Here is a 13,227-nt window from a genome sequence, read left to right on the forward strand (position 1 = left end):
CCCAGAAAGCTACTTCCTGTTCCATGAACAAATACCTGCCAGCCTCTGCCTCCCCAACCTGGACATGGTCCTTCCTAGCGTTCATCAGCACCTGCCCTCCTTATTACATGTCTGCTCCCACCTCTAAGATCCTTCTCCTATCCCTTCTGGATACTTTCCCTTTGGCCTGTCCCCACTCCCTACAGGTCTGCACTCCCCTCAGTGGATTTCTGGTGGTCCATCCCCTGCCAGCTTCCAGGGGGATCTGAGACCCAGATCCCAACAAGGGGTATTCCCTGAACATGTGACTCCATACCATCTCATTGGTGCCGACAAGCTCATGGAGGCCCCAGAAGAAGAAAGCAGAGCGGTGGTCTGCAGTCATCAGGCTTGTGGATGGTGGGCCCCCAGGCAGGCTTGGGAGGGACTGGCTCCACAGCATAGACCCCGTACTGAGGTCCAGAAGTAGGATCTGGGGGTGGGGGGACAACATTGTCAGACAGCCTTGGCTTGCACAGGAATGTGTAGCTCAGCCATGCCAGCCACAAAGGCTGCTCTCTGAACCATCTCCCATCTGAGAACAGCAGTGTCGGGCTCAGCACTGACTGCTTTCACAGTTTGTCATCAGCCACAAACAAGGCAGAGACTCCCAATTCACACAGGAAGCCAGCCTACCTGTCTATCAATGCTGGTTCCATTTTCAATGACCACAGCCAAGGTGTCTGGTTTGTAGTGGCCAAGGATGGGTTTTCTGGAAGGATTAAGGAAGAAAACCTCACAGAAGGTCTTGGTACAGGGATCTGAGATGAAGTTTCCATGGCCCCATGCTCCTGGATTGGATGTGGCTACCCACATCTGGACCCAGGATGAGGGGCTGGTACCTGTGACCAGTAGCTTCAGCAGCCCCTCCAGGGACAAAGGACAGATTCAAGGGTAGGTAAGAGGCCTCCAGCAGAAACTCACAGGCTTTCCAGTCCATTGGCCATCCTCTCTGCCAGCCAGTGGGACAGGCTGAGGTCCTGAGCAGGCATGTATCTTCACTCAAACTCAGCAGCAACTGTACATACCTCAGAACCTGAGTTGCACCAAGGGTCCACCTGGGCATCAGATCTTGTCCATCCAGCAACATACAGGCCTCAGAGCTCACAAGGAGCACATCCTGGCCAGATTTCCCTGGGACATTCATCAGGTAGCGAACTGCTCCAGAGCTAGACAAGGAGAGTGGTCAGGGGGAGTATCTGGGTCTTTGAGATGAGCCACTCACCAAGACAGGCCTGTTGGGGCTGCTTCCCTCAGGCCACCATGGTAAACCCCCATGTTTCTCAGTTCCCTAGCTTGAATGTATAAATGAGATGCTATTTGTGGGACAAGGATGATCTCCCCACATGATATATTTCTCTACTACTGGGGGGTAAAAGCCTGGGACTCATACATGCTGGCCAAGCACTCTGTCACTGAGCCACCTCCAGCCTTCTCAATTCTCACTCCGCTTCTGCTTGCCCATTTCTCATTTCCAAAGACACGATGGCCCTAGTCTGGCAGTCCTGTGCTCCACACAAGGTTGTCCCTAACTGAGGCCTGTGTGTCAGACAAACCTGTGCAGAAGCCTCCGGTGGGCAGAGCTATTGAGCATGTTCTCCCAGTAGGAGTCTTCCTTAAGCTGGCCATCTTTCCCAGTAACTCTCTCATAGAGACCCTTCACAGAGAAGCCACAAAGCGCACTTGCTATTCAAAACACAGAAGGACACAGTCACCATGGGGACCAGGTGAATCCATCAGTCCTACTTCTGGAACCATGCTGTGCCACACCTGGACTAGCCCTCGGGCTTTCTGATTAAGTGTCAGATCATGGGCAGGAATGGCACCAATTTTCATGTTTCTTTCTCTAGCCCAGAACTCAGTGTTCTGCCCAACATCACTTCAGGAGAGAAGCCCATCCCAAGAATGTGACATCCAACATACCACAGGGCAGGAGAATATAATGAGCACCCGTTCTGGTCACATGGAGGAGGGCGCCACCGTTTCCATCCACACCCAGACTGCCTCTGTGGCCAATCTGGTACCCGGTGCTGCCTGAATAGATAGCCCCACTGACCTGTAGTAACAAAGGGCAGTAGGGAAGAGAGAGAACCAGCTCCATGGGAGGGCAAGGGAGCTGTAGGGAGCTGCAGAGGAGAAGGTGGTCAGCACTCTTTGGGGCTGGGGAAAATGTACTTTGAGGAGAGCAGTCAACAGGGAGCATGAGTGACTGTGTTATACAGCTTGCCTGGGAGACATCATGGTAGCTATAGGCCATGGTAGCTGCAGGTACACGCCAACCCACACAAAAGCCTTGTGTATCCTGCCACTTATGGGAAAGGCCAGCAAGTTCCTATAGATATGGGGCTCCAAAGATGTTGTATGTGTGGACCTCAGGATATAGAGCCCTGGGAGAGTCCCCCCCCCACCCCCCGGACGGTCACACAAATTCTCTCTAGGGAGAAGTGGATGAGGAAGGAGAAAAGGGGGGCTAGGAGGTAAGCAGGCCTGGGGGACTTGAGAACGATGCTGATCACCTCCTGCCCCTCCCGGGTGAGGATCAGTAGGTCTGGGGCACCATCACCATCCACGTCAGGCACCTGGATCAAGGGGCTCAAGATGGAAGCGTTCCCACCCAAACTGCTGGAGTGGTTCCACAGAGTTTGCCCTAAAACCAAACACACAGTGGCTCCAAATCCCCTTCTTGACAGACAAATGGTAGATTCACATGAGGGCACCCATCCTTGGGACCTGTAGGCCACCTAGATACAGGAGTGTGTGCAAGTGGCCTGAAATGTTGGAGAACAAGCACAACACGCCCAAGTGAGAAGACCCTAGACAGCCTCTTGGAAAAACAGCTGGGTACAATGGCTCCTGTCTGTAATCTCAGCATTTGGAGGCTGACACAGGAGGCTTTCTGTAAGTTGAAGGCCAGCCTGAGCTACCTAAGTTCCAGGTCATTCTGGGTTACATAGTATAACCTTGCAAAAAAACTAAAACATCAGTGAGAGCAGGGAGATGGCTCAGTGGTTAAAGCATTTACCATACAAGGATAAAGGCCAGATCCCTAGAAACTCACACAAAAGTTGGGTGGGTGTGCCTTTCTTCCTCTGGCCTGTTATATTAAGGCTCAGAGACTCGTTCTAGGAGTAGAGGAGCATCATTTGGCTCAGTCCGGCCCTTCAAGCTACCAGGAGCCACGGCTGATCACTATTTCCTCATAGCAGGAGACACTAGTTGTCTGTTAGCATCCATAGCAAGATGTAAACTGCGGTTGCAAAGCTACAACTGTAACATGGCAGAGCAGCTGAAAGAGTTGAGACTGTTGGCTTCTGAGTGGCCACACCCTCATCTGGAAGGTTCCTACCCAATCAGCAACCCCAGGGCAGAGCCAGGGCTGACCCCTCCAGCGAGAACCATCAACCTTTACCAGATGGCTGACCTGTGAATAAGTTGACTGCGATGAAAGAACCTAGTCTTCCCACAAGGATACAGGCAGAAGACACTTCGCTGTCTGATGGTTGTGGCATGGCACACTTTACAAGGGCGACATCTTGGGCCACAGGCCTCTCCCAGAGCACACTGCCATTGGCCCCTGACACAGCAGCCACAAAGGCACAGGGAGTGGAAAAGCCTGGAGGGAAGAGGTGGCAGCCACTTGGTCAGCCTCTGCCACTCCTGTCTTCCTTGTTCTGTGCCTCAGCCACATTACTGAGCCACAAGTCTCATGCAGCACTGGTAGGTGTTGGCACCAGGTGGAGTGAGGGAACTGAGAGCATTGTGTAGCCTATTCTATTAGAAGGAAAAAAATGATGGGCTGGTTCCCTGAAACCCCTCCATTCATATGTCCCAAATGAGAAAGTGAGCCTGACAAAGAGTCCTCTTCTCATGGGGGGCCCACCTTGTTAGACAGAACAGGATTTACCTTCATCGGCACAGGATCTGGTGAAATTGTTACTGCTATTGGTGTTTTTATAAAGAAAGAGAACGTCCTGGATCTTGTCCCTGTTTACGTCTCCCATAGCCAGAAAGTGATACGGGACTGAAAAAGAAAGTCACAGACAATGCTCCACAGGCCATGCCTGTCTTTGGGAAGATCAAGTTGAATGCTCTGAGTGGTTTGGTGTTCTTACTGTACAACTTGCCACTGTGAGGTGTCCCCCACCCCAAAGGAGAGCAAATTCTTCCTCACTAGGACAAGCAGTTTCTTCAGAGGCAGGTAGCTCTCTGTGAGTTGGAGGCTAGCCTGATCTACATAGAGAGTTCCAAGACAGCCAAGGCTACAAAGAAAGACCTTGCCTCAATAAACAAACAAACAAATAAATAAATAGATAAATAAAGTAAAATAATTCTGAACATCTGTTCAGAAGAGACTCCTCTAAGAGCAGCATGGGATTCAGACAACCATACTCCACCCTTGTAAGGCCCAGTATCTCCTTCCATGAAGGGATCAAACAACCAGCTCTACGCTTAAAACTAAACCATGAAAGGATGAAGCTGGACATTTATTATACTCAAAACTTCAAAATGGGTCGGACTCCTAGACAGAACTAAAGCTGTAAAACACAGGCCTGCTGTGGTGGCACACACCTTTAATCCCTGCACTCAGGAAGTAAAGGTAGGTGGAGCTCTGTGAGTTTGAGGCTAGCCTGGTCTACAGAGCAAGTTCTGGGGTATCCAAGGCTACACAGAGAAACCCTGCCTTAAAAAAAAAAAAGAAAAAGAAAAAAAGAAATACATTTATTAAAAGAACAAGACATGTGGGGCAGGGAGATGGCTCAGTGGTTAAGAGCAGCACTGGCTGCTCTTCCAGAGGTCCTGAGTTCAATTCCCAACAACCATGTGGTGGCTCCCAGCCATCTATAATGGGATATGGTGCCCTCTTCTGGCCTGCAGACTTAATGGAAGAAAGAGTACTCATATGCATAAATAAATCTTAACAAAAAACAAACAAAAAAAACCAACAAACCAAGACATGGGGAATGGGGGTGTAGCTCAGGTGGTAGAGTGATTTCCTAGCATCCATGCAGCCCTGAGTTCAGTCTCCTCTACCACATGAAACCAGGTATGGTGGCAGACTCCTGACAGTTGGGATGTGAGGCAGGGTTTCAAGACCAACCCAGCTACACAGTATGTCTGAAGCCATCCTGAGGTAAGTGAGAACTTACCTCTAAATAAATAAATAAAACTAAAAATGGAAAGGTTTTTCCTTATGAAAAGTTGCTTTTCATAAGGCGAATTTCATGGGACAGAAATAAAATTGTGATTTGGTTTAGCTTTCCCACCAGGAGCACCTCAAGAGGCCTCCACATCTGTGGTACAGCTCTCCTCAGTTGGCGCCTTCTCTAACCTCTCAGCCAGTTGTGTTTCACTGAACTGTTTCCATTAAGCAGCCTGCAAGTTTGCTTTTGCTTACTTACCTGACCAGGGTAGTGCTTCCAGTTTGAATAAAGGCTCCTAACATCTCCAAGTTCAGAAGTAAACCCAGCAGCCACTCAGAGCTGACTGTCAAATACCACCAGTGCTGCTCCCCCCTGCTGGGGGAAAGAGGTCCCTGGCAGGCTCACCTGCAGAGTTGTAGTCAAGCCTCCATGTTCCCTGAGATGAAGGTCGGTCTGGACATGGGATTATGAAAGAGATGACAAACACCACAAAGAAACAGATAAACAAGGAAAGGAAAAATGCCACTGTGCGGCATCGGGATAGTCGGGACTGCAGAGGCTTGCTCTTCAAGTTCTCCTCGTTTTTCGATTGGTTTCCCAGGTTTTCCTGTGATTTTCTGTCCTCATTCTTCAAGGGGTGGATCTCAGCTTCTAAATCCTTGTTATCGGTCATTCTGAGCGCATTCCAGAGCTTAGCTGTAGTCCCTGCATACAGTAAGAATTGGGTACGGTCAGCAGTGAGCTGCTGCACATGGCAAATCCCACTGTTTCCTTTTCTTCTTTCCTTTTTTTTTTGTTATGTTTGTTTGTTTTGTTTTTGTTTTTCAAGACAGGGTGTAGCTCTGTGTAGCTTTTGGAGCCTGTCCTAGACTTGCTCTGTAGACTAGGCTAGTCTTGAACTCAGAGATCTCCTGTCTCTGCCTCCTGAGTGTTGGAACTAAAGGTGTGTGCCACTGCTGCTCAGCCTTTCTTTCTTTTTGATAATATAAAACAAATTCTTTATTAACTATCATTATTGTGGGGTCAGAGAACAACTGTGGAGTCAGTTCTCTTCTTCTACCTTAATGTGGGTTCAGGAGATCAAACTTAGGTGGTCAGGCTTGCATAGCAAGCTCTCTACCCTCCAAGCACCTCATCTTTCCTGCCTTGTTTTTTATTTGTTCTAAGATAAGGCCTCTGCCTTGGGGTTTCTATTGCTGTGAGGAAACACCATGACCAAAGCTGCTTAGGGAGAAAAGGGTTTATTTGGCTTAGTCCACCATTGAAAGAAGTTAAGACAGGAACTCAAACAGGGTCAGCACTTGGATGCAGGAGCTGATGCACAGGCCATGGAGCAGTGCTGCTTGTCTCAGCCTCCCAAATGCTGGGATTACAGGCATTCACCATCATGCTCAGTTTGTGTTCTGATTCTTAGGCATTTGGTTACAGTTGTCACTGTGGACCACCAGCCCAAGAAATAAAACATTAATGTTGGGAGTGTCCATCAACACATGCTGCTTAAGAAGATTTCTAAACAGGGCTGGAGAGATGGCTCAAAGGTTAAGAGCACTGCTACTCTTCTAGAGGTCCTGAGTTCAATTCCCAGCAACCACGTGGTGGCTCACAATCATCTACAATGAGATCTCATATGCAGGCAGAACACTATATACATAATGAAGAAACAAATCTAAAGAGGAGTAGGAGGAGGAGGAGGAGAAAGAGAAGGAGGATGAGGAGGAGAAGGAGGAGGAAGAGATGGAGGAGGAGGAGGAGAAGGATGAGGAGGAGGAGGAGGAGGAGGAGGAGGAGGAGGAGAAGAAGAAGAAGAAGAAGAAGAAGAAGAAGAAGAAGAAGAAGAAGAAGAAGAAAAAGAAGAAGAGGAAGAAGACTTCTAAGCAACAGGGAAAGGCAAGTTGGTTGCACAAAATAATTAGCCAGTACATTCTTCCTCTAACACACCAGTGTTTCACCAGGGCACATGGTGACCAGAACTGATGACAACAAGCCCACACACTACTATTCATTAACTAAGCCACACCTGCTCATATGTCGAGCACATATGGGAAAGGGGATGTGTGACAGCCTGATTCCGCCAACATTCTCACAAACAGACTCCCAAAAGCTCTGTGGGAAAGCAGTTTTCTCTGAATTGAAACATTCTCTCCAGGAGACAATGGAAGGCAAGTGGAAATCTGAAAGATTCTGGAAGGACCCTTCCCAGCTTTACAGACAGAGGAAACGGCTCCTGGGAGGGAGACTGTAACCAGCTCAGGAGAAATCAGACCTGGAGGGCTGCCTGCCAGCAGTGCAGCTTCTATGAGTCGTCACCTGAGTTAGGGTGCTTTCAGTGGCTTTTGGGTCTCCTCTGTTCCTGTAAGTGACCTCTCATCCTATTCTTGTTAGCAACGCCATAAAAATTCATCAGTTCACCAGGTAGGACTTTGTTCTGTCCTGGGTTCTCATTCTGGGATAAGTCGATGTCTCCCCAGGAAAAATCTGCCACGTAAGATCATCTAGACTACAATTTCAAAGAAACTCCTTTTCTTCTTTTTTTCTTCCTTTTTTTCTTCCTTCCTTTCTTTCTTTCTTTCTTTCTTTCTTTCTTTCTTTCTTTCTTTCTTTCTTTCTTTCTTTCTTTCTTTCTTTCTTTCTTTGAGACAAGTTCTTATATGCTCTGGCTGGCTGGGAACTCACTATGGGAGACTAGGTTTACCTTGAACTCATAGAGATCCACCTGCCTGTGCCCCCACTCCCCAGTGCCAATTTAAAATAATCTTAAATGAGCCAGGGGTGCTGGCGAATGCTTTTAATCCCAGGGCTCAGGAGACAGAGGCAGGTGGATGTCTGAGTTCAGGGCCAGCCTGATCTACAGAACTAGTTAAAGGACAGCTAGAGCTACACAGAGAAACTGCCTCAAACAAACAAATAAAACCTTAAGTGAAGGTAGGTTCTAGAGGCAGGGCCTTGCTCCAAAGTATGTGTGACCTGGGACAAGGAATTGGTCAGTTTCCTTACTGGTAAAAGAGGCACATCTACCTTAGAAGATTATAAAGGCTGACTTTGATTTCCTGTCTACCTGCCAGTGCCAGGATAACAGATATGTGTCAGATATGTATCTTAGAAGACTGAAGATTAAATTTATCAGGCATATAAAGTACATGCCACAGAACCTAGCACAGTAACACTAGCTTACTGCTACTATTACTACTAAATAATATAAATGATACTAAATAATATAAAATATCTATACTACTAAATATTTTATATTACTCAATCTACTAATGTGAAAGATTTAAATTTTGTATTATTTTTTATGTGTATAGGTATTTTGCCTGCATGTATGTCTATGCCACATATATCAACCTAATGCCCAAGGAGACCAGAAGAGGGCATAGAATCCTTTGGAACTGGAGTTCCATATGATGGGGAGCTGCCACGTGGGTGCTTGGGAATTGAACCTAGCTCCTCTGGAAGAACCACAAGTACTCTTAACTGCCAAGACACCTCTCCAGCCCATGTTTTTGTTGTTGTTGTTGTTTTTTGAGGTAGGGTTTAACTATGCAATCCAGGCTGGCCTCAACCTCACAATCTCCTAGGTTCAGGGTTACAGTCATATACTCTCATGTTATATCTTTTACCACAGAGTATTGAGCCATGAGTTCTCACTTCTTGAAGGTCAGATGAGGTATTCCTATCAAAGGTAATGAGTTGGACACAAGGAAAATCAAACACTGAGTCATGCCGGGCACCTCATTAAGCCCAAGCACCTGAGATGGGTGGGGCAGTACAGCAGGGCTGTATGGAAAAGATAACCAGGGGAAAAGTCAGCAAATGCACCTGGCAGGGGGTCAATGGCAAGGGCCAGGGTGAGGTCAGGGTCTAGAAGAAAGCACCTCTTCAGCAAGTCCAGCACCACACACACAGGAAGGGACATCTGAAATGTTTAAAGCATCTCGTCTGTGGCAAAGCAAAGAGAACCAAATGAGAAGCCACCTGTGCAGCACGGCCTGCGTAGCTTGAAGAGTAAAAGACCCAGGCACAGACATTGGGGTTTAAGGTTCAAACTGAAGATCAGAAAAGTAAAGCAGCCAAATCAGTATATTTTATCTCTACCCAGCTGAAATAGCAATTCTGTTTCCACTAATCTTCAGAGGCAAAAGCTCTCAGTTCCTGTCTCTTCCTGCCTTTTATTCCTCTCTCTGCCCAGCCATATCACTCCTGTCTCCACCTCCCTAGTCCTGGGATTAAAGCTGTATGATCCCAGGTGCTAAGATCACCTTTGTGTGAGCTGTTTCTTTTAGGACTGGGTCAATTTCATGTTGTCAGTGTGGCCTTGAACTAACTGAGATCTGTCTACCTCTTAATCCTGACTCCTAGGATTAAAGGTGTGTACCATAACCGCAAGACGTCTGTATCTTCTGGTTGGCTTTGCATTCTGAACCCTCAGGCAAGCTTTATTAAATCATAAATAATATATCCCCGCACACCTGCTAATGTTTTGGATTCTATCTTTAAAGCTCTGGAAGTCTTATACTCCAGGCAGGGAACTCCAGCCTGAGCCTGGCAGCCATCATCACCTTTTGGTGTATGCAGGCAAGCAAGTGCCCCTAAGCTTCATGTTTCAAGTCAGGCATGGTGGCTCACACCTGTAATACTGGCATTTGGTAGGCTGAGGAAGGAGGACTGTCCTAGTAGGAGGCTAGACTGAGCTATAGAACAAGACCCTGTCTCTAAAACAACAGAAACCTTCACACACTGGGCATCAGGCAGGGTCCTAGGAGTTTGAAAACATGGCCCATCTCTCCTCAAGGTCCATATTTCCCAGACCTACCTGGTAGTGGGGGCACCTGAGGTCCTGTTCAATAGAAGCTCCTGGTGGGCTGCTGGGGCATCTGATCATTCAGGTCCTGAAGGGTCTTCGTCTCCATAAGCCCAGGCAGACCTAAGGGGTTGTAAAGCCTTCAGTAAATGTATTTCAGGTCACCCATGACTACTCTAGTCCTGCCACAGCTATCCGCACTAGAGCCACCAGGGTACTTGTACAATCCTGATCCCATACTATCTAATAATGGCCCCTCAGGCTGGGGGCTGGGGTCTGAGTCAGGATGATTAATGTTCCGGAGACTCCCAGAGCAGCCAGGTGCAGAAGGACCGTGGAGATCCTGCCCTTGTTTGTCCATCCCATTAGCCACCACTAATTTAGCTACCATAGTTCATCCAATCACAGCATGGCTACAGTTCTCACTCTAAAGTGGAGACTCATCTTACTGCCAACCAGAAGAGGTGCACGGAGAAAGAGAGTACAATGCCCTCCCTTGAATCAGCTCACTAAATGTGTATACAGGTTTGGCAATTCTCAGGAAATTTAGTTGATCTAAGTGCAAATCTCAAGCTACTAAAGCATATTGTTCCCGTGTGTGTGTGTGTGTGTGTGTGTGTGTGTGTGTGTGTGTGTGTGTGTTTCTAGGGATGGGACCCAAGACCTTGCATACACTAGCCATAGCACTCAAACACTGAGCTACAACATCATCCTTCTTTCCCTTTTGTTTTTTATTTTTTATTTTTTTGGAGTTGGTGGTAGTTTTGAGACAGGGTCTCACTATAAAATCCTGACTGGCCTGAATATCATTATTTTTGCTTGTGAGCCTAGCCTTTAATGGCTGAGCCATCCCTCCAGCTCCTGAACATCATTATATAGACCAGGCTGGCCTCAAACTCACAGAGATTCATCTGCCATTGCCTGCCAAGTGCTAGGTTAAAGACAAGTGCCATCACATCTGGCATTCCTTTGTTTTATTTTGAGACAAAATCCCATATAACCAAGGGTGGTCTTTAACTCACTATGTAGCCAGACATGACCTTGAACTCATCTTCTTGCATCCACTCACCAAGTGCTGGGAACAAAGAAGTGGGCTACCATGCCCAGTCTATGCAGTTAGAGATCCAGCCCAGGATTCATGTTTACTAGGTGTAAGTGGAAGTTTCTGTCCCGTCCGCCTGGTCCCAAATACCTGGCAGCCACTTCCCAAATTACCACACAGAGGCTTATATAAATTATAAATGCTTGGGCAATAGCTCAGGCTTATTACAAACTAGCTCTTACATTTTATGTTAACCCATATTCCTAACTTATACGCTGCCAAGTGTCGGTACCTTTATAGCATGGCACATTCATCTCCTGTTCCCTCTGCGTCTGCTGGCAACTCCTGACCTTCTCCTTCCCATCATTCTTAGTTTGGCCACCCCACCTATACTCCCTGCTTGGCTACTGGCCAATCAGCATTTTCTTAAACCAATTTGAGTGACAAATCTTTTCAGTGTACAAGAAGATTGTTCCACAGCAGCTAGGTGTGTGCTCTATCATGTGAGTTACATCCAGGGCTCCTGTCCTCTTTTTGTTAATCATGCTTGCATTCCTAAACATGTGGACACCTCAAACTGAGAACAAAGGACCATGCAAAACACTACCAGTGTAGTTTGGCTTTATATTTATTATTTATTTATTTGAATTTTTGACATTGGCATAATTGGCTCAGCATTTAAAAGTGCTGCTATTCAATGGTATGGACTGAATTTGGATCTGAGCACCCAAAGTTCAGCTCCACGGGTTTGACTCTCCTGGCCTCCACCTGCCTACACACACACACACACACACAGGTTCATACATTCATAGATACATGTACACAGACACACGTACAGAAATAAATCTTTGCAAAAGTCAGTGGTTATGTGGACATGGCAGCACACTCTTGTAACCTAGCACTTTAGAGGTGGAGGAAAGAAGATCAGAACTCAAGGTCATGTTAGGTTTGAGGCCAGGCTAGGTAACATGCACCCTGCCTCCCCCTCAAAAAAACAAAAACAAAAACAAAAACCCTAGTAATAAGCACATATCAAATCTTAGGAGCAGAAGCATGTTATCAGTTTCTTACTTTCCTTTCAGAAACGGCCTGTGCACCAGCAAGCATGCCTCCAGAAAGGGTGCTCTATAAATACAGCTAGGGAAACAGAAGCTGGCCTGGTGGCACAAGTAAACGTAAAAATGAATACAGTAGCTAAACGATAAAGGTGGTCTCTCAAAATTAAAGGAATGGTAAACTATTATAACTCGTAGTTATTCATTCATTCACTTCATGTGCATGTGCGTGTGCGTGTTGTGCCTGTGTGTGAGTTCAAAGGACAATTTGCAGGAGTTGGTTCTCCTTCTATCATGCTGGTTACTATCAGGACTGAACTCAGGTCAACAAGCTGAGAAGCAAAGAAAGCCTTTCCTAACAGCCATTTCATCAACCTGGGAATGACAAACAGTTAATATACATCATGATTTATTGTATAAAATCATACCAAATGGGACATCTGTGGCAGAAATGGAGCACTACCATTTTCTGTGGCTGGCTTTGTTGCTGTTTTGAGACATGGTTTCATATAGCCCAGGATAAGCTCAAACTCACTATGTGATCAAAGATGGCCTTGAACTCTAGACACTGAACTATTCCTTCTACTTGAACTCTAGAGACTGAACTATTCCTTCTACTCACTCTCTCTCTCTTTTTTTTTTTTTTGCTTTGGAGGCTGTCCTGGAACTCACTCCTTAGATCTGCCTGCCTCTGCTTCCTGAGTGCTGGGATTAAAGTCGTGCACCACCAACAAACACCCAGCTCCTACTCTTCTTGCCTTTGTTAACATTGGTAAACTGTAACTGGGTAGACTGTGTGTCCAAATTTAACTTACAGGCTCTCAAAACTAAGCCTACACAAAATTTGCATTTGCATAATTTAAATATACCTAACAGGTAACGATACCCTGATCCCCAGGCACCTTTACAGATCTGAGAGTATGGCATTTAATTAAAAAAAGCTTATGATAAAGAGACATGCCAGCTCCTGCAGCATCCTGTATCCTCCAAGAAGATGATGGTCGCAGAAGAACTTCCACCTAAAAGCTTGTCTTTCACTTCAGCTGCCTAGACCCTGCTTGGACTGGACAACAGGATGGGGGACTGATTGTCCCATACTGCCAAGACAAGTAAGCCGAGATCCCAAATTCCTGCTCCACAGAAAAGCTGACAGTTAAATGCAAGTATTGCTTC

General features: G+C 46.7%; 1 protein-coding gene across 2 annotated transcripts in view; it reads right to left on the reverse strand.

The window, feature by feature from the left end:
- Window positions 1-13,227, reverse strand: part of Fam234a (family with sequence similarity 234 member A) — a 29,993-nt gene that overhangs the window by 1,447 nt on the left and 15,319 nt on the right. For both annotated transcript variants that reach the window (XM_027425137.2, XM_027425138.2), the window contains exons 2-11: window positions 9,970-10,080; window positions 5,565-5,864; window positions 3,923-4,039; window positions 3,440-3,631; window positions 2,535-2,665; window positions 1,942-2,074; window positions 1,575-1,704; window positions 1,047-1,187; window positions 655-730; window positions 296-451 (exon numbers count right to left, since the gene is read on the reverse strand). In XM_027425137.2, the coding sequence (XP_027280938.1) occupies window positions 296-451; window positions 655-730; window positions 1,047-1,187; window positions 1,575-1,704; window positions 1,942-2,074; window positions 2,535-2,665; window positions 3,440-3,631; window positions 3,923-4,039; window positions 5,565-5,832 (1,344 nt within the window). In that variant the 5' untranslated portion in view covers window positions 5,833-5,864; window positions 9,970-10,080. The remainder of the gene's footprint in view (window positions 1-295; window positions 452-654; window positions 731-1,046; window positions 1,188-1,574; window positions 1,705-1,941; window positions 2,075-2,534; window positions 2,666-3,439; window positions 3,632-3,922; window positions 4,040-5,564; window positions 5,865-9,969; window positions 10,081-13,227) is intronic.

This window comes from Cricetulus griseus, chromosome 7, assembly GCF_003668045.3.
Source record: "Cricetulus griseus strain 17A/GY chromosome 7, alternate assembly CriGri-PICRH-1.0, whole genome shotgun sequence".
Taxonomy (NCBI): domain Eukaryota; kingdom Metazoa; phylum Chordata; class Mammalia; order Rodentia; family Cricetidae; genus Cricetulus; species Cricetulus griseus.